General features: G+C 47.2%; 1 protein-coding gene across 1 annotated transcript; it reads right to left on the bottom strand.

Annotated features, from left to right (window-relative positions):
* Positions 1–5,480: 5,480 nt before the first annotated feature.
* On the bottom strand, positions 5,481–16,923 carry Marc2 (mitochondrial amidoxime reducing component 2). The gene is made up of 7 exons (XM_013014990.1): positions 16,875–16,923; positions 15,455–15,653; positions 13,378–13,537; positions 12,058–12,198; positions 7,808–7,869; positions 7,647–7,718; positions 5,481–5,800 (listed from the first exon to the last, which is right to left on the bottom strand). Exons 1-7 carry the CDS (start codon positions 16,921–16,923, stop codon positions 5,674–5,676), a joined length of 810 nt encoding a protein of 269 aa, XP_012870444.1. The 3' UTR covers positions 5,481–5,673.
* Positions 16,924–19,387: the final 2,464 nt, after the last annotated feature.

The raw sequence follows: 19,387 nt of genomic DNA, 5'->3' as shown, positions 1-19,387 counted from the left end.
TGCTATCTCTATTCGTCTTTTCCAGAGACTTCAAATAAGTGGATCATGCAATAGTTGTCCTTTTGCCTCGTGTGTATTTAAGTTAGCATGTTTTCTCTATCCACACAGGTTCAGAGTCCCTAGCCAAATCCAAGCACAAATATGCTGACCCTTGAACAAAAATGCCACAACCAACGGAGGGCAAAGAGCACTTAGAGAAGAAAATCTCAGCTTCTTCAAACAGTTCCAAAGGCACAGGTGCAGAAGGTAATTATTCCAAAGAGTCCTTTCCCTGCCTTCTGGGGATACTTGTAGTCATCTTATTGTGCTCTTGAGTTCAGAAAACTCACTGAGCTCAGTTCTTCCTGGCCAGCTCACTTCTAAATGTGTTATCCTTGACTAAAAAAAGTCTAGGGGAGACTAGGCCTTAGAGACCAGAAGGTTCCTCTTTCTGACAAAGCCAAGGCTCTGTGAGGTTAGATGACCTTGCCCAAAGGCTCCCGGTCCTCCAGACAACTCTTCCACTCACACACCACCCACCCACTGCCTTGGCAGAAGGAGCAGGAGGGAGTGCTGGGGTCTGAGTTCAAATCCCTCCAGCACACACTGGTCTGTGATCCTGGGTAATACACTCATCTTGTCTGACACCATTTTCCCATTAGCAGGATTGGGCTCATTGTAGCCCAGCAGATACTTACAAAGCGTGAATCAGCTAATCTACAGGACAGGATTTCATCCCATGTCTCTGCATATTGAGCACTGAATAAAAGTTCATTTGATGGCCCTCTCCTCTACCCTCTTCAGCCTCACCTAGTGTCATTTCAAGAATGTATCATGCAAAACAAAAGTGACACCATTTTATTTTATTATATATATAATTATTATCATTATTCCAATCCTGGGGCTTAAACTCAGGGCCTAGGTGCTGTCCCTGAGCCTCTTTGTGCTCAGGATAGTGCTCTACCACTTGAGCCACAATGCCATTTCTGGCTTTTTCTGAATAGGTTATTGGAGATAAGAGTCTCACAGACTTTCCTGCCTGAGCTGGCTTCGAACCACGATCCTCAGATCTCAGCCTCTGGAGTAGCTAGGATTGCAGGTATAAGCCACCAGCACCAGGCCACAGAAGGCATCTAATCCTAAGAATGAAATTGCTATGTACCAGGCTGGAAGGTGGTGGGAACCCAAACTTCTCCACTGAGGGCCCAGTCCTCTGGGAGAAGGTCACACATTATCCCTTTGATAATGTCAAAACCAACATATCTGGGGAATGGTCACAGGATAGCCTGAGAGAGTTGCTGGCAGGAGTAAATTACCACACAGCCATCACAGTGGAAACTGAATCTGCCAGGGAAAACAATGTTTCAGTGTCTAACAAGATGTGGCAAAGGTTTCAGAAATATCCAAGTGACCTGTTTTCAATTGCAAGGAGCTTCCCAAATTTACAGCTGGGCTTGCTAAAATGAAAAGAAGCAAGCCCACTTTCCTTTGCAGAACTCTGGTCTGGTCTCGCTGACCTTGTGTGTCTGATTTGCAAAGCTATTCTGCACCAAAATAAAACTATTTTTTTTAATTTTTTTTTTGGTCCAGTTATGGGGCCTGAACTCTGGGCCTGGGCGCTGTCCCTCAGCTCTTCAGCTCAAGGCTAGTGCCCTACCACTTGAGCCATAGCGCCACTTCCGGCTTTTTTCTTTTTGCTTATGTGGTGCTGAGGAATCGAACCCAGGGCCTCAGGCATGCAAGGCAAGCGCTCTACCACTGAGCCACCTTCCCAGCCCCTAAAACTATTTTTTTTTGAAGAGTCTAACATGTGCAAGTCCCTGGATTTAGTGCCCTGTTACTGAGAAATAAATAAGTCTAAGACAGTCTTTACTTTTAGTTTAAACTCATTTATAGCTTCTTGTTACATACACCCCAGCCACTCAGTCAGCCTGGTACCTCCTCTTCCCAGCAAAAGACCCCACTTGGGCCACTGGGGGCCAGGCATGCCCCCTCCCCACCCCACTCCCCATCCCCGAACTGGAGAAATGGCAGGCTCTGCTGCTTTGTAGTGTGGACTGAATTTTCTTTTTCTGATATTATTCCACAGATAAAAACCACAAACTTTCTAGGCAGGAGGAGGATTGGTGATAATCAGCCCATGTTTCATAGGAGAAAAAAAAAAGCTTATTAGGGGGCAGAGGCTGGCCCTGAGCTACCTTCCCAACACTTCAGACATTCACTAAGGGATCAAAAGTTCAGAAACTCAGGAAAAGCAGGTGGCAACCCTCTCTTAGTTAGCTGGGGACACATACCTTTAGGAGCAACCTATGTACCTAAGCTGGTGGGGGCAGGTGAAATCAAGTCACTTTCACCCAGACTTTGCCACTGACCTAGAATAAACCTAGCTTGTAATAATCATAAACAATCTGCCCAGGAGGCCAAAGTAGGACTTCAAGTGGAGCATGCTCAGAAATAGGTCCATTTCTGCAGATGATCAGACTTCCCTAATGCAAATGATTTCCTTTCGGGAAAAGCTCCTTGCTTTCTGTGTCCCAAAAGAACACTGTGTGGAGAGCCATCACTCCCTTACTTGCTGCAAACATCTAAAGGTTTTTGGACCCATTCTGGAGCTGAACTCAGGTCCTGGACTCTGTCCCTTATCTTTGTCCACTCAGGGCTTGAGCCACAGCTCCACTTCCAACTTGTTTTGCTGCTTAATTGGAAATAAAAAGTCTCAAGGTCTTTCCTGCCCCGGGGTAGCTTCCAACCAGGCTCCTCGGACCTGAGTTCTGAGTAGGATTGCGGGCCTGAGCCTCTGTGCCTAGCTTAATAAAGCTTTACTTTCCCCCGCTCTTCCCCACCCTCTCCTCTCTCATTTTCTGCACTTCCTGGGCCAAACCCCCCCTCTCCTTCACCTCTCCCCCCCAACTCCCTACCCCCTGCCCTGTCCCGCTGGGGGAGGGCTCAGCTCTCCTGGGCTGGGCATAGGGAAGGGTGTCTGGGGCGGGGCTTGAGGGTGTGGGAGGAGCGTCTAGGGGAGGGGCCGGAAGATGAGGGGGGGTGGAGCACGGGGGTGGGGCTGGAGCCCGGTGGGCGTGGCGCGAGGGGGCGTGGCGGGGGCGTGGCGCGAGGGCAGAGAGGGGCGTGGCACCGGGGGAGAGGGGCGGGTAGCTCCGGAGCGGGGTGGGGGAGGGGGCAGAGCGTGGGGGACACAGGGGGGGGGGTTCACCCGCCCCCCTTCATCAGAGGTGGTGAGGGAGCCGGGCTGGTCACTAACAGCGCTTCCAGGAGAATCAGCACGCCTCGGTTGCTTCCTAGTCATATTTCTTTTCTAGCTTACTTCAGCTTTTTCTCTTTTTTACTCTTTACATGGCAAATAGGATTTCTATTACCAAAACGAAGCACAGAACAAGCCACCGCCATCCCAGGCCGCAGAGGCATCGGCTTGCTGGTTTGCTGGCTGTGTGGAAACTGGTGGCTCAGGCCTGTGATCCCCGCTCCTTGGTAGGCTGAGATCTGTAGATCAAGGTTCAAAGCCAGCCAGAACGGTGACGTCCCTTTTCTCCATTTAACCACAAAAAGGCCAGAAGAAGAACTAAGGAGAGCTGCGGCTCAAGTAGCTCAGGGACAGCTCCCTGGGGCGAAGGGTTAGGAGATCGTCATTCACAGGAGACGTCAAGGCTGGGCCTTCTTGTTAAAGCCACTGAGTAGGATGGTTGCTGGGGCAGACCAGTGAGCCGCGGGGAATGAGAGCAGACCCTCGGGGCAGTTCTCTTGAATCTTGAATCCAAGTCGGCAAGATTATGCCCAACCTCGGCCTCCTCGGGGTGAGTTTGGCCTTCATGAGTCTCTGAGGCTAGTGTTATCCTGAGTGTCTGGGATCAGAGAGAGGACGGTCCTGGGGGTGATTGGGCCTTTTCCCCAGCTGGACCCGTGAATTACACGATCTGTCTTTTTAAGTGTTGTTCCTCAACATGCATGTGTAGATCCGGGGAGATTACCTTTTCCACTCCCTCGCAGCACCATCAATCGCCCCTCCCTCCTCCTCTCTCTCCCCAGGCAGTGAAACCAGAGCCGCTGTGTTGGGAGGTGGGGAAACCGCTGGCAATGCACGCACTGCTGTGATGCACCCCAGAGGAAATGTAAAAGAAGATGGTTGGCTTTCCCGAGCGTGGTATTTGTGAGCACGCCCTCCATGGCAGTTCTCAGCCCCTCCCCCAAGACCAGTTGATCTGGCCAGGCCTCTGCAACTGGCCTTGGGCCCTGGTGGAAGGAGGGTGAGCCGGTGACTGACCTTCTCGTGTAAAATGAGGAAAAGCCAAAAGCAGACTCCTCATACACACCAAAGACAAAGAAGGATGGAGATTCTCATTTCAGAGCAATAAAGAAACCACAATTTTTTTTAAGTGGGTTAGATCATTCACAGGTTGCGTATTTCTTTGTTTATGGATATTGAACTAGTTCATGTCTGTTATAAATATATAGATATATGTACTTTTAAAACGTGTTCATGCTTTCTCCCATTCCTACATCTCAAGATTCTCTTAAGTTCCACCCCCCCGCCATTTCACTTCGAATTGCATTTGGAGGTACCTTTGCTACACAGAAACAAAATTCCTTAGGACTTAATAAAGTCATCATCAAATATAAAAACATGGTCTATAAAATAATTTCACAGTCATCATAACCCTGGAGTGGAAGGATCAGCCCAGTAGGCATTTGTGAGACTGTTAACCCTTCAGAATATTTTCTCCCTTTTCTTCTAAAACAAAGAATGATAGGTAATAAAGTTACAATTTTTTCAGCTTTTTAGTTAACCCTTGACACATTTGCTACTCATCTATATTAAAGGTAGGGACCAAAAAGAAATCACTGTGACAACATTCAAAATACCCATACAAATTTGTTTATTTAAAAAGCCTTCACTACTTAAAATTAATACACCCTCATATTCCCAAATCATTTTGATAATGTGTCTTGCATTAACCTGGGGCATCCAGAGCCCTGGAAAGTCAAAATCAGAGGTTGGTTTTCAGGGAAAGAGGGGCTAACGCTGGATGGGAGGGATTTGCTGAAGTATTGCTGATGTTCTTGTTAAAAGTCATCATCAGAATTTTCCTGATTGCTGAAAGCTGAATGAACAATAAAAATTTTCTTGTTAGTTGGTCATTTAGTCCATGGTTCATAATTGAAACACCACAGTTACTTATTGATGTTAAAAGCAATCAAGGAACCAGGTGCTGATGGATCACACTTATAATCCGAGCTACTCTAGAAGGTGAGATCTGAGGATCCCAGTTCAAAGCCAGCCTGGACTCCTCTCTCCAGTTGACCACCAAAAAGTTGGAAGTAGAGCTGTGACTCAAGTGGTAGAGCATTAGCTTTGAGCACAAAAGCTCAAGAACAGCATTCAGGTTCTAATTTCAAGATTACCCCCCCCACACACACACACACAAACTCTCTTTCTCTCTCTCTCTCTCTCATTATATTCAAATAGGAAAGAGAGCTGGAGAAGACTAAGTAAAAGCATACAGATTACTGAAAGGGAATGGAACACAAGGACATTTTTCCACTTCACCAACTGTTCATTTGCCAAAGAATCAAAGTAGCATAATGTAAAAACCATCTTCACACAAGCAAACGAGGAGACAGCTGGGCGACACGGAGATCTAGGCACAAAGTCGAGCTTTTACCAGGCACCCCGCTGGATCCTCACTCCACCAGCCGATACACAGGGTCGCCAACTTGCAGGTTTCCAACTTTTGTCACAGAATAATAGACCCCAAAAAGTGGGGAGGACTTGTACAGGTGCCTCTCAGAAGGATCGCACAGACGGTAGCTGAAAGCAGCAACGAATTCGTCATCAGACACCCAAGGAAATAACAATGGAAGGCCACAGAACTCAGTTTCCTTCCCAGCTTGGTTATAAAACCAACAGCAAACCTTTTCTTAAAAGGTTATCAGGGAACTATGTAAACAATCAAATTGCAAACAATTCTGGGTTTTCTAGAAGGAACCCAAATATCTAAACAATCCCCCCTACAAGGCTTCAGTTTGAAGTCAAAACAAAAAGCCTTATTATATGTGTGATTATAATACAAATTCTTTGTTCACACAGACACAAACTTCAATGAGACAAGTATTTATGAAAACTCAGAATAAGGGTTGGGCACGCCAGTGGCTCACACCTACAATCCTAGCTATTCAGGAGGCTGAGACCTGAAAGACCATGATTTAAAACTGGCCCATTCAGAAAAGTTCATAAAACTCTTATCTCCAATTAACCAGTAAAATGCCAAACTGGAAATGTGGCTCAAGTAGTAGAACATTAGCTGTGCGCAAGAAAGCTGAGTGGATTCTGAGGCCCTGAGTTCAAGTCTTGGTATGGGGGGAGGGGGGGGACAGATACTACATTAAGAGCTAAAGTCAAAATTCTTTAAATAACAAAAGAAAAAATCTATAGCACAATAAAAATTCTCTGGAATACAAACTCTCACAACCCATTATGTTCCATTATTTCTCATATCTCATTATGCATAATTTCAATTATGCTAATTCTAATAAAAGAATTTGAGCCAGGTGCTGCTGGCTCACACCTGTAATCCTAGCTACTCAGGAGGATGAGATCTGAGGATCGCAGTTCTAAGCCAGCCTGGGCAAGAAAGGCCGTGAGACTCTTATCTCCAAATAATCACCAGAAAACTGGAAGTGGTGCTCAATGGGGTAGAGCACTAGCCTTAAGTGGAAAAGCTCAGGCCCTAAATTCAAGCCCCACAACTAACAACAACAACCAAACCCTTGAATACATATTAGGCTTTCATTTGGAAGTATACACACAAACATATTAAAATTGAGATGAGGAGCTGGGAAGGTGGCTTAGTGGTAGAGTGCCTGCCTAGCATGCATGAAGCCCTGGGTTCCATCCCTCAGAAAAAGCTGGAAATAGCACTGTGGCTCAAGCGGTAGAGTGCTAGCCTTGAGCAAAAGAAACTCAGACAGTGCCTGTCTCTGAGATGAGAATATTAACATTTCAAAATGGAACTGTAGACAATTAAAAGCCAGGTTGGGAGTGTTGGCACATGCTTGTAATCCCACTTAAATAAGAGGTAGAGCACTGTGCTGGTGGCTCAAACCTATAATCCTAGCTACTCAGGAGGCTGAGATCTGCAGGTCACAGTTCGAAGCCAGCCTGGGGAGGAAAATCCTTGAGACTCTTATTTTCAATAAACTACTCAGAAAAAGCCGTTAAGTGGCACTTTGGCTCAAATGGTAGAGCACTAGCCTTGAGCACAGAGAGACTCAAGAACAGAACCCAGGCCTTGAGGTCAAGGCCCTCCCCCCCAAAAAAAGGAGATGGATAGGAGGATCATGATTTGAGGCCAGCCCAAACAAAAAGTTAGTTATGATCCTATCTCAAGAAGAATCCTACATGCCTGCAATCCGACTACTTGGGAATCAGAGGTAAGGGGACTGCAGTCTAAAACTCACTCAGGTCAAAGCTCCCCAACACAACAACAACAAAATTATCAAAAGCTCCTCCTATGGGGGGAGCAGGAAGAGAGCTACAAGTATTCCCACAAAGTCACACTCTAAAGGTGGAGTGTTTAAGGAGGTTCCACGAAGCCTAGGCAGACAGCCCCCTAGCCCACAGGTCACCAGGGGATGCAGGGGTGGGGATACTTTACCTTTTCAGGGTTTCCAGGGGCTCCTTCCTGTCTATGATTCCAGTGTCGGGGTCCACTGTGGTCATGATGCACCTGTCACACAACAAGCGAGGGTGAGGAGGGCTGGCATCATGCCCATGGGCACCCCACACAGCCAGGCTGGCTCTCACTGCTGCCCTTACCGAGAGCAACACTGAACCTTCTTCAGCTCCACGTCACCAATCACCAGCTCATCCCAGGTATCCTGGAAGGAGAAAGGGGAATGTCATCTTTGGGAATCGGGTTTTGGTTGGTTCATCCATTGGCCGACATCACGGAGCAACCCAGCGGAAGAGGAGACCCCAAAAACCATCTCCAACAAGGACCGAAGGCAGGCAGCGTGTGGCCCAGTCCAGGGTCTGTCCATTCCCCATTCCCCCACCCCTCTTTTTCTGGGGGTGGCAGTCAGGGCTTTGTGTGCGCTAGGCAAGCTCTCCATGGCTGAACTCCAGCCCCGGACATCTACCTCTCCACTTGGCATCTCGAAACCCTGATTCTGTCAGCACAGTAATCACACTGCTGCCACGTGGTACAGTGTGCAATGAGCTTCACAATGAACTAGAAGACTCATTAGTCGACAGTGAGAGGCCACTCTCCTTACGCGGACTCACACACATGAATGTTCAAGCTGGGAACTGGTGGCTCACACCTGTAATCCTAGCTACTCAGAAGGCTGAGATCTGATGATTGTGGTTCAAAAACTGCACAACACATACACATATATACAAACATGGGTACACACAAATATATATATATATATATATATATATATATAAACATATACCTACAATAGGTGAAAGGTATTGGTTATATTACCTATACACACGTGATATGATCTACTCTGACAGATACACACTAATGTAGATGTGGTTGCCTCGCTGCATCCAAGGGGGATTGCTGCCAGGGCCTCATTTCAGATATCAAACTCTGCAGGGCCTAGAAGGGAGATTTAACACCACACAAAAAGCACCACAGTACTAACTGGGTCTTCAAAACTCAAAAAAACCTCCTCCCACCTGGTAGGACTATAGCTACAGAGTGACACACAGAGGTCTCTGTGGATGCTCTGCATTCCCAACAGGAAAGTGTTTTGGGGTGAAACAAACTTCATATTCTACAGCCAGTTGGCTGGAGAACTGTCTGCTTCGTAGAAGTCCAGGGCCTAGCCTGTGACAAATGGAGCTTCCATATCCCCACCAAGACCTGTAAAAATCATTGCTCAAACTATGAGATGACCACAGCCTGTCGCAGACTTCCCAGTGACTGTGACCTCCTAGAAGGGAAGTGAAGAGTGGTCAGACGCCTTGGATCAAGGCAGCCAGAAAACAGAAATAAAGTAAGATTAAAATAAATAAATAAAAATCACTGGCGGTCTCTGACCACACGAGGGCGCTGTGGCCACAGGAACAATGTACTGTAGAGGCTTTCAAAGCACTTTCTTTTTGTTTTTTGTTTTTTTGTCGGTCATGGGGCTTGAACTCTGGGCCTGGGCGCTGTCCTTCAGCTCTTCAGCTCAAGGCGAGCGCTCTACCACTTGAGCTACAGCACCACTTCCAGTTTTCTGGTGGTTTATTGGAGATAGGAGTCTCACGGTCTCTCCTGCCCGGGCTGGCTTTGAACCATGATCCTCAGATCTCAGCCTCCTGAGTAGCTAGGATTTCAGGCGTGAGCCACCAGTGTCAAAGCACTTTCTACTCTTCTCCAAGAAGCTTCTGCAGAGAGACTACGATCGAAAGCCAGAAAATACAAACAGTTCAGTTAGATGTCTTAGTTTAACAAAACAGATTCAGGTCTTCTGCTATCAAACTATTCTTCAACTGCAGGAATCTTGTTTAGATTAGCAATTTGTCTGGCTTTCTAAGAATCATCTCCAGCATCTCCAAATGCCCACTGCTCTAATTAACAATCGTTATTCACAATTAGATCACGCCTAATCTGATCACTGTATGTTGTCATAAAGAGTTATTTGCGGTAAAATTAAATAACAAGCTGATTCTGTTTAAGTGCAAATATTAATTCCATTTTAAAGGAAAATAACAAATTGTAAATGATTGAAAATGAAATTAAGTTAATAATAGTTCAACTTCCCATTATCATCTAATAAATACAACTTAATAAAATGAATTCTCTAGGAAGATTCTAGGGTTTTCCATAAACATGAAACCCACTAGAGGGGCTTACTTCACTAGCTGGTTAATGGCCTATTTGCTGGATGACAAAATCAGACCCCTTAGAACAATTTGCTTCCAGTGAAGACGTTTACCATAGAGTTTCTGTTTTTGTTTTTGTCAGTCATGAGGCTAGAACTCAGAGCCTAGGCGCTATCCCTGGGCTCTTTTTGCTCAAGACTGGCACTCTATCACTTTGAGCCACAGCTCCACTTCTAGTTTTCTGGTGTTTAATTGGAGATAAGAGTTTCATGGACTTTCCTGCCCAGGGTGGCTTCAAACCACAACTGTCAGATCTCAGCCTCCAGAGTAGATGATAGGATTACAGACATGAGCCACCAGCACCCAGCACTTTGGAGTTTTTGATTTGGAAGTAAGAGAAAAGGTCAAAGAGAAGGCTGAGGCTGAGTACAATGGGCTCTACTCTGGAATGAATCCTAAGTATTTTCTGTGAGTTTGTAGACATCTTATAAATGCTAAGAGGACATGAGGTTTTCCAGCACAACCAGTATCGCAATCAGAAAAAGGAGCTGAGGGAAGGCAGGTAGGGTGCTGGTGTTGAGCAGCATAGGACACACAGATAATGGGCTACAAGACTTTTCACCAGAATCCATACAAGGGCTTAGCAAGCCATTACATGTATGAAACTTAACCTATACCTAGTATAGATTATCCTGCTTGCTTGCTTGCTTGCCTTTCTTTCTTGCTTGCCTTTTTCTTTTTCTTTCTTTTTCTTTTCTTTCTCCCTTCCTTCCTTTCCTTTCACCCTCCCTCTTTTTTTTCCTTCCCTCCCTCCCTCCCTTCCTTCCTTCTTCCTTTTTCTTTCACCACTACTGGAGCTTGAACTCAGGCACTCAAGCTCTTACCTGGCTTTTTACTCTACCACTTGAACCACACCTCCACTTCCAGCTTTCTACTGATTAATTGGAAGTAAGAACAGCTCATGAATTTGTCTGCCCAGGCTGGCTTTGAGCCATGATTCTCAGATCTCAGCCTTTTTAAGTAGCCAACAGCACCCCGCTTATGATGTGAGTTTTGTTTTGTTTTATTTTTGCCACATGCTCAGGTTTGCTATTCTTTATTGTTAGCTGGTCTACTAAATATTTATGTGCATTATCATTTTGTGTAGAACCATACTCATTGAAAAGGTTCGAGTTTTGTTGTTTGTTTGTTTTTGATGGTGCGAGGTAGACAGGTTAATGCATTAGCCCCAAACTTCTGGGTGCCCTAATTTAAGGCAGAATAAATCAGCAATGTTAGCATCATTTCCTAGTAAAAGTTGTTTTGTTAAAAATATGCATGGCCAGAGGACTTTCTAGAAAAAAAATAATAAGTACTAGGTCCAGGGAAGCAAAGAATTGAGCGATGTTTAAAAGCATTTCTTCTGAGCTAACTACTTAACTCGATATTGCATCATTACCCTAACACCACAGAGGCTGGGGTGACAAGTCCTGTGTTCTAAAAATACCATCATGCACCCACTGGACAAAGCTAGCTGACATTGCTTAGCCTCTACCTCCTTATAAAAAGAAGATAATAATCCATATCATAGAGGGTCATCGGAAAATCCAAGAGCAGAGCCTGGCACCCAATCCGTGGTACCTGTTGCTACTTCTGGGATCAGCAAGTTTCCCCCCCATTTCTTCATGCTCAGTATGATGGCCGATACTTCTGATAATCAAGACACACTCAGCCATGTGGGCATCATAGGCAGATGACAAGGTTACTGGCTTCTGAGGTAGTTGGCCCTTTAAGGCCACAGGAGATGAGATGGGTGGGATTTTCTACTGTCAGTCACATAGGACATCGTGGAGAAAACTCAGGCCATGGCAAAAAAAAAAAAAATGTCAGTAAGGGCTCAGTTCACAAGTGACTTTCTGTATCATGGTGGATTCCACCTTAGGGCCTGGGTTCCAGTGTTTGACAGCACTCCTTGGTGGTACAAGAAAGAGGAAAATGGGAAAATGGCTGTCTCTTTTCTTCATTTTCCCTGTTGTTATTCCTGAACTAGGATGACACATACATGCTAAGGCTCAGACTGGCTATGGTTCAGGGCCAGAACATCAAAGAGTAGCGCCCCCCTGTGGCCAGTGAGGTGATGGCGGCAGAAACGCGTGAACAACTCCAAGTGGCCAGCACTAGAGAAGCTGCCGCCCTACCCAGCTCCCTTGGCTGCCCCTGAGAGGGGGTCTGACCAGAACGCCCAGCTTGGCAGGCCCCCTTACCTCCTCAAAAGCACCGCAGCCTGTCACCACGATATTTGGCCTGAAGTTCTCCATGGTGACTTTTTTCTTGAGCCTGGTGTTCAGATCTGCCAGGGAGGCATCAGAGAGTATGTGCACGGGGCTGGCGTCTGGATAGGCCACCTGCACAGAGAACATAGCACAGCCAGGCTGCAGAACCCTTCGAGACCTCTGAGCCTGGCTGCAAAGCTGGGTGAGGTACGGAAGCAACACCACCTAAGTGGTGTTCAGGACACAGAGGTGTCTGGGCTTGGAAACTGGCTGAGCCCGTGCTAGAACACAGCCTCTGTCCACACACACAGCAGCAGAACCGCAGCTGGGGCACCCTCTTACCAAATGCTATTTGCCATTCACCTCACAAAGAAGACTCTGCTGCCAACCACCTACACTCTAGTAAGAATTTGGTCCCCTCCGTTCACTCATCAAGTATTTACTGATCATATACAGGCACCAGATACTGTTCCATATAAGAAACAGAAAATTAAAAAGCATTGCCTTCCAGCCGGGCGCTGGTGGCTCATGCTTGTAATCCTAGCTACTCAGGAGGCTGAGATCTGAGGATCCCGTTCAAAGCCAGCCTGGGGCAGGAAAGTCTGTGAGACTCTTATCTCCAATAAACCACTAGAAAACCAGAAGTGGCGCTGTGGCTCAAGCGGCAGAGCGCTCGCCTTGAGCTGAAGAGCTGAGGGACAGCGCTCAGGCCCAGAGTTCAAGCCCCATGACCGACCAAAAAAAAAAAGAAAAAAGCATTGACTTCAAGGTGCTTCTAGTTCAAGGGCTACAGAGGGGGGAAAATTCCTGGAATCCTTGCATTTTGAACTTTAGTCCGTAGAAGAAACAAAGACCTCTGTCTTTGGGTCGCAGGGACAGTTTTGTTGGGAAGAAATCCTTCCCAGTGCCTGAAATAAAGACATCACCCCAAACTGAGAAGGAGGCAAGGAGGGAGGGGAGATGGGAGAGAGCCAACCCTTCTGCCATTTCAGGAAATCAGATTTCGTCCCAAACAGACTTGTCATGTTTGCTTCTCCAACTACTGTCCTCCCAAGTTGCACATCATCCCTGGCCCTTCCTCCCATGGCACCAACTAAACCCGGTCCTTGAGAATCCTGAGAGATGCCAGTGTCGGGACTACCCTCCTCTCCAGCCTCGGTGTCTCTGCCCAGGTTACGCCCTTGGAACCACCCACCCAAGCCAGGACCACGTTTTACTAACTGGGGCTCCTGGGAATCTCCCATGGGCCCAAAAGGAACTCAGAAGGTTTAGAGTGATTTGGTTACAGATACAGACCCTCTGTGAGCTCACCTGGTAATTCTCATTAGTAGGTAAAATCTTCTTTGATACTCGTCCCTTCATGTTGGTTTCAAACTGAACTAACCTGAATGCTTCTGTTTTCAAGAACTTGGTGAACCACTGGGCTATCTCATCCCCACAGTCTCGGCCTTGAATGTCAATGCCAAAGATCCTGCAGGAGTGAAAGACAGCACCGGGTTACTTCTAGGGTCACACTGAATGATGTGTCAACAACATCCCAGGGGGCTAATACATGGTCCTTGGGCCAAAGCTGGGCAGGAGTGGATGAAGCAGGGGTAAAACTTACACAGAGATAGAGGGGGGCAGCAGGCAGGGCAAGAGCTCCCCAAACCCTAATGTGCCTGTGAGTCAGCTGACAGAACATGGTCAAATGCAGAGCGTGCATCAGTGGGTCTGAGTTACAACCAGGGGGACAGGGGATGGGCATTCGTTGCTTTTATTTTTAATTTGTATTGTTATCACAATGGTGATGTATACAATGGTGATGTACAGAGGGGTTACGGTTTCGTAAATCAGGTCATCGGTACATCTATTTCAGACATGGTCACCCAGGTGGGCGCATTCTTAACGAGCTTCTAGATGCTAGGGCATGGGTGGTGAGGACTGAGTTACTCTTGGAGGGAGAGACACAAGTCAGATTCACGCTGCGCTTGAAAAACAAAGGCCTGGTCTCAAATCATTCATCAACTATGACACTCCATTTTGGGGTATAAATTGGACCATTTTGGGGTGTAAATTGGAGATAATCATAGAATATCTACCCACTGCAAATGGGGAGATGGGTCACATTAGCTAACATAGTGGTCTTTAAGTCTGTTTTGGGTTTGTTTTTTTTTTCCACTTTATTTCTCTAGGAGGTTTTAAAAGCCATGGAATTGTCACAGGACTATAAATTGGTAGGTACACTGGACTGATGAATCCATCCAGGGTCAGTTATCTCATTAATCATGTCCACATAAGCAAGGGTTCATAGAATCCCAAAGGTCTGGGTTCTAGGTTGCTGGGAATATATAAGTGAGTAGAGACATCCAACCAGTAGAGGCCATGGGAGAAGCTCCACCCCCTGCCCAGTCTTGGCACCCTGCCCCAACTCCAGCTGATTCTTCACCCTTAACCTCTGAGACAATCTTTCTTTCTGTGTTGGGCTCTGGGGCTCAAACTCAGGGCCTCATGCTCTCCCCTTTGGCTTTGTCTACTCAAGGCTGGTGTTCTATAGATTGGGCCATACCTCCTCCCCTGGCCTTTTGCTAGTTCACTGGAGCTAAGTGTCTCACAAGCTTTTCTGCCTAAGCTGGCTTTGAGCCACGATCCTCAGATCTCGGCCTCCTTAGGATTATGGACGTGGGCTGCCAGGGCCCAGCTTGGAATGTTCTTTATAATATTATAAACTGGTACCTGTGTTTTCCTGAGTTCTGTAGGCTATTCGGACAGATGAACTGAATTCAAGGAGAAGCTTGTGGAAACCTCAACTTCAAAACTAGCCAGTCAGAAGCACAGGCCACCTGCTAGGGCGTGCTGGTCACAGGGTGGTTCTCTGTGCCCTGGCTGCTGTTACTGGGGGAAGCTGCTCATGGAATGATTTCTTTCTAAAGACAGTCATTTCTCTAGCCATGAATCTTAGCATACCTGACTAAAACTAGTCCTGCACTGGGTGCTGGTGGCTCACGCCTATAATCCTAGCTACTCAGGAGACTGAGATCTGAGGATCACAGTTTAAAGCCAGCCTGGGCAGGAAAGTCTGTGAGATTCTTATCTCCAATTAACCACCAGAAACCCAGAAGTGGTGCTGTGGCTTAAAGTGGTAGAAAGTGCAGAAAAGTTTAGGGACAGCACCAAGTCCCTGAGTTCAAGCCCCAAGACTAGCAAAAACAAAAAAACTAGTCCAAGGTGCACTCAAAGCAACATTTTACCAAACCTGAGCCCTGCCCAATCCCAAGCCAGACTATATAGTCCCTTAATAGTTCCTTGACCAATTTCACCCTTCGTACAAACAGTAGCCTATGTAGGGAGGAGCCCAGGGAAAACCATCTCTGTTACAGCTCTCCACTGTCCCCCAACAGAACAGCACCTGCAGTCATGGATCTTGTTCGAGGAAGGCAGCTTGGTAGGTAAAACCACCTGGTCCATGTCTGGAGCCTTGAAGATCAGGCAGTCATTCTCAAAGGTGATGGAGACCAGCACCAGCTGAGGCTCCTGCCGGGCTGTGACCATGTGTCCATCTTCCTTAATCACCAACCAAAACCTGCAGGGAAGCCAACAAGCGCACACTCAGAAAATCGCTCTCCTGCCTCGCCAGATCTTCCTCTATTCATTCTTTTTCTTTCTTTCTTAATTTCCTTCTTTCTTCTTTCTGTGGTACTACAGTTTAAACTCAGGGTGTTATGCTTGCTAGGTTGGCAAGCTTACCTTTTGAGCCAATATCTCTGGCTCTTTTTTCCTGGGGTTTTGTTTGGTTGGGTTTGTTGTTTTTTGGATAAGGTGTTGCTTTTTCCCTGGAGCAGCCCGGACTACCATCCTCATTTTTATGCATCTTTACGGTCGCTGTGAATAACAGGCATGGATTACTATGCCCAACTATTGGTTGTGATTGAATCTCATGAGCTTTCTTGCCCCAGCTAGCCTCAAACACTCATCCTCGCAGTCAGCCTCCCCTCCTGAGTAGCCATGAGGACCTGGCGGCAGCGGCCAGCTTCTTTTAATACCTAAATGTCTTTCCTCTGTGTTTCTTATTTTTTTTCCTGTTGAAGCACTTCTATGAAGTTACTCTTTCCCGCTTTCTCTTTCTGTTCCCACTCCTCCTTCTTTCTGTTCTTCCTTCCTTCCCTATCTTTATTTTCCTTTACTTTGCTACTGTCTTCCCAAAAGCCGGCGGTGCTGGGTGGTGGCAAGCCTCCCCTCGAAAGAATCTACCTTTTTCTTTCTAGGTGTTTCTTTGGTTTCTAGGTTTCTCTGATCCGCTCACCTGTAACGGAGGGAAATTCTCACTGTTTCATTCAAGTCCTGGCCCCTGGGCTGAGGCTATGGCTCACTTCTGGCTTTATCTTTGGGCTCTGTGCATGGGGAATATCTCCTTGAGTATTCACACTTAATCCTCAAATGGATGGAATGGCATTTGGAGGTGAGACCTGTGAGCACGGACTGTCCTCATGGATGAATGACTCCAGCCGTGGCTTCATTGAAAAGCCAGGTCTCTCTGGCCCACGCAGGGCTGCCCTAGGCCTAGCTATGATACAACCACCAGCCCCGCCAGAGCCAAGCGCTGGGACTTTCCATCATTTACAACCTTGTGCTAAGTAAACACCCTCCGTTTAATTATTAATTGCCCAATCACAGAGATTCTTGCTACCACAGAGCAAAATGACTTTGGGTCATCTCACCAAAGGCCACACCTTTCCTTTCTGACAGATTCTTCCCTTCCCAGACAAGACTCCCTCGGGTGTGAGCTATGTACAACCACAAAGGTGTCACACAGAGGTATTACTCTGCACCGATGGGTGACTGCTGCGTGTTCCCAACTCTCTCTAGTCCAGCAGTCATCGCTGGCAGCCCTGCTCCAGATCCAGCCTTCTACAACCACTTGGGGCTTCGCTGCTGCGGTTGACAAAGGCTAGAATTGCAATGAGCTCCGACTTGGGACAGAGCAAAACCCACACACTGTAAGAGATTAATGGCTGTCATCTGTTATGCCAGCCACCTGGTTACCTTGTCAACTTTGTAATGATACTTTGCATCCCCTGCGCCCACGTAACATCGTCTAATAGGAATAATTAGTTCTTCTGTCAGATATGAAAGACAGGATGAGTTTCTCAAAGGGCTTCGAGCCCTGTCAGCAAGAGTCAAGCGAGCGCTGTGATTGTACAGGTAAAACATGAGCCTGTGGGAAAGGGATTGGGACGGGGCTCAGATCCTCCAAAAGTGCCACTGTGCCAAGAGAGGGACCACCATGCGGAGGCCAAGGCAGAGGCCATGAGGGAAGCTCATTTGCTTGTTACAAAGTGACCTGAGCAGGAAGGCCTGAGCCTGATCGTGGAGGAGAGGCGGGAACCCCACTACAGAGGGTGGAAAGGAAAAGGCAAGCGGAACAGGGCGAGAAATGACACACTGAGTTTCTCACCTAGGATCACAAACCCAAGATGTGCGGGCAGGATTTGAATTCAGAGCTGAGTGAACACCGTAGTGTGTGTGCTGTGCGGGTGTAAGAACTGGATGGAGGATCAGAAGATCTCGGGCCAGGCCCTGTAACCTCCCAAAGCCTCCTCCATAATAAACATGGGGACGCTTTTTCACTAAGGCATTGTTGTCTACACAGAGGAAACCTAGGCTGGCTTCAGAAAGGGTACAGACAGAGAAAATGGCTGCATGTGGTTTACAAGGACAGGGAAGACCTGCCCAGCTCCTGTCCATGCCAACTTTCGGCTGAATGGCAAAGTTCAGAGTCCCAAGGGCAAATATGCTGAGCTTTGAACGGAAGTGTCACAAGCAACAGAGAGCAAAGAGCACTTAGAGAAGAAAATCTCAGCTTCTTCACACAGTTCCAAAGGCACAGGTGCAGAAGGTAGTTATTCCAGAGACCTTTCCCTGCCTTCTGGGGATGCCTGTGGTCATCTTATTGAAAACTCAGTGAGCTCAGTTCTTCCTGGCCAGCTCACTTCTAAATATGTTATCCTTGACTAAATAAAGTCTAGGGGAGACTAGGCTTTAGAGGCCAGTAAGTTCCACTTTCTGACAAAGCCAAGGCTCTGTGAGGTTAGATGACCTTGCCCAAAGGCTCCCGGTCCTCCAGACAACTCTTCTACTCACACACCACCCACTGCCTTGGCAGAAGGAGCAGGAGGGAGTGCTGGAGTCTGAGTTCAAATCCCTCCAGCGCACACTGGTCTGTGATCCTGGGTAAGATACTCATCTTGTCTGACACCATTTTCCCATTAGCAGGATTGGGCTCATTGTAGCCCAGCAGATACTTACAAAGCGTGAATCAGCTAATCTACAGGACAGGATTTCACCCCATGTCTCTGCATATTGAGCACTGAATAAAAGTTCATTTGATGGCCCTCTCCTCCACCCTCTTCAGCCTCACCTAGTGTCATTTCAAGAATGTATCTTGTGCCCACTTTGGCAACACATATACTGAAAGTGCAAAACAAAAGTGATAGTTGTTTTGTTTTTTTGGTCCGGCCTGTGGCTTGAACTCAGGTCCCAGATGCTGTTTCCGAGTCTCTTTTTTGCTCAAGCACTCTTACCACTTGAGCCACAGTGGTACTTCTGGCCTTTTTTTGAGTAGTTTATTGCAGATTGTAGTCTCAAGGACTTTCCTACTTTCTTGCCAGGGCTGGCTTCAAACCTCCTCAAATCTAGGCCTCCTGATTAGCTAGGATTACAAGCATGAGCCACTGGCACCTGGCTACAGTTCTAATGATTTGACGCTGCTCAAGGAAGCAGAAATGCAAAGATAGCACTAGTCTAGCCACACCGCGATGATCAGAAGCCCAGGAAAGCAAGTTATTCTCACCATTAGAGTGAACAGAAAGAGGAGCAGACACCGCGGGATAGCCTTGAGCATGAAGAAAGCACACAGGCCACTTCCCGTGTGTGTGTGTGGACACTCTGCTTCCTCCCCAGCGTGGCGGGATGGGGTCCATTCCCCCTGAGCCTGAAGTCCTTCCAGCACAAATCAGGTGTCTCCCATCACTCAGACTCGACTCAGCTCTTAGCAGATGGGTCCCAGAGAAAACCTTTCCATTACAGCACCAGAAGCACCTGAGGGGTCTCCGCCGCTCCGCACTCCTGGGCCCCAGACCTGGTAATTCTGCATTTGGACTAGGGTTGAGATCTAAGGCAACGATTGTTTATTTAAAATAATAATAATAGCGAACAGCTCTGCAGGATTAGAAATCTGGGGGGGGGAGGGGGAACATCCCTTAGGAGCACGTGGTCTGCCCACACCACAGCGGGAGCCCTGGCTTCCAACCAGGATCCCCAGATCTCAGACTTCTGGGTAGGA

Source organism: Dipodomys ordii, unplaced genomic scaffold, assembly GCF_000151885.1.
Source record: "Dipodomys ordii isolate 6190 unplaced genomic scaffold, Dord_2.0 Scaffold26, whole genome shotgun sequence".
NCBI lineage: Eukaryota > Metazoa > Chordata > Mammalia > Rodentia > Heteromyidae > Dipodomys > Dipodomys ordii.
This window is presented reverse-complemented; position numbering and strand designations above follow the sequence as displayed.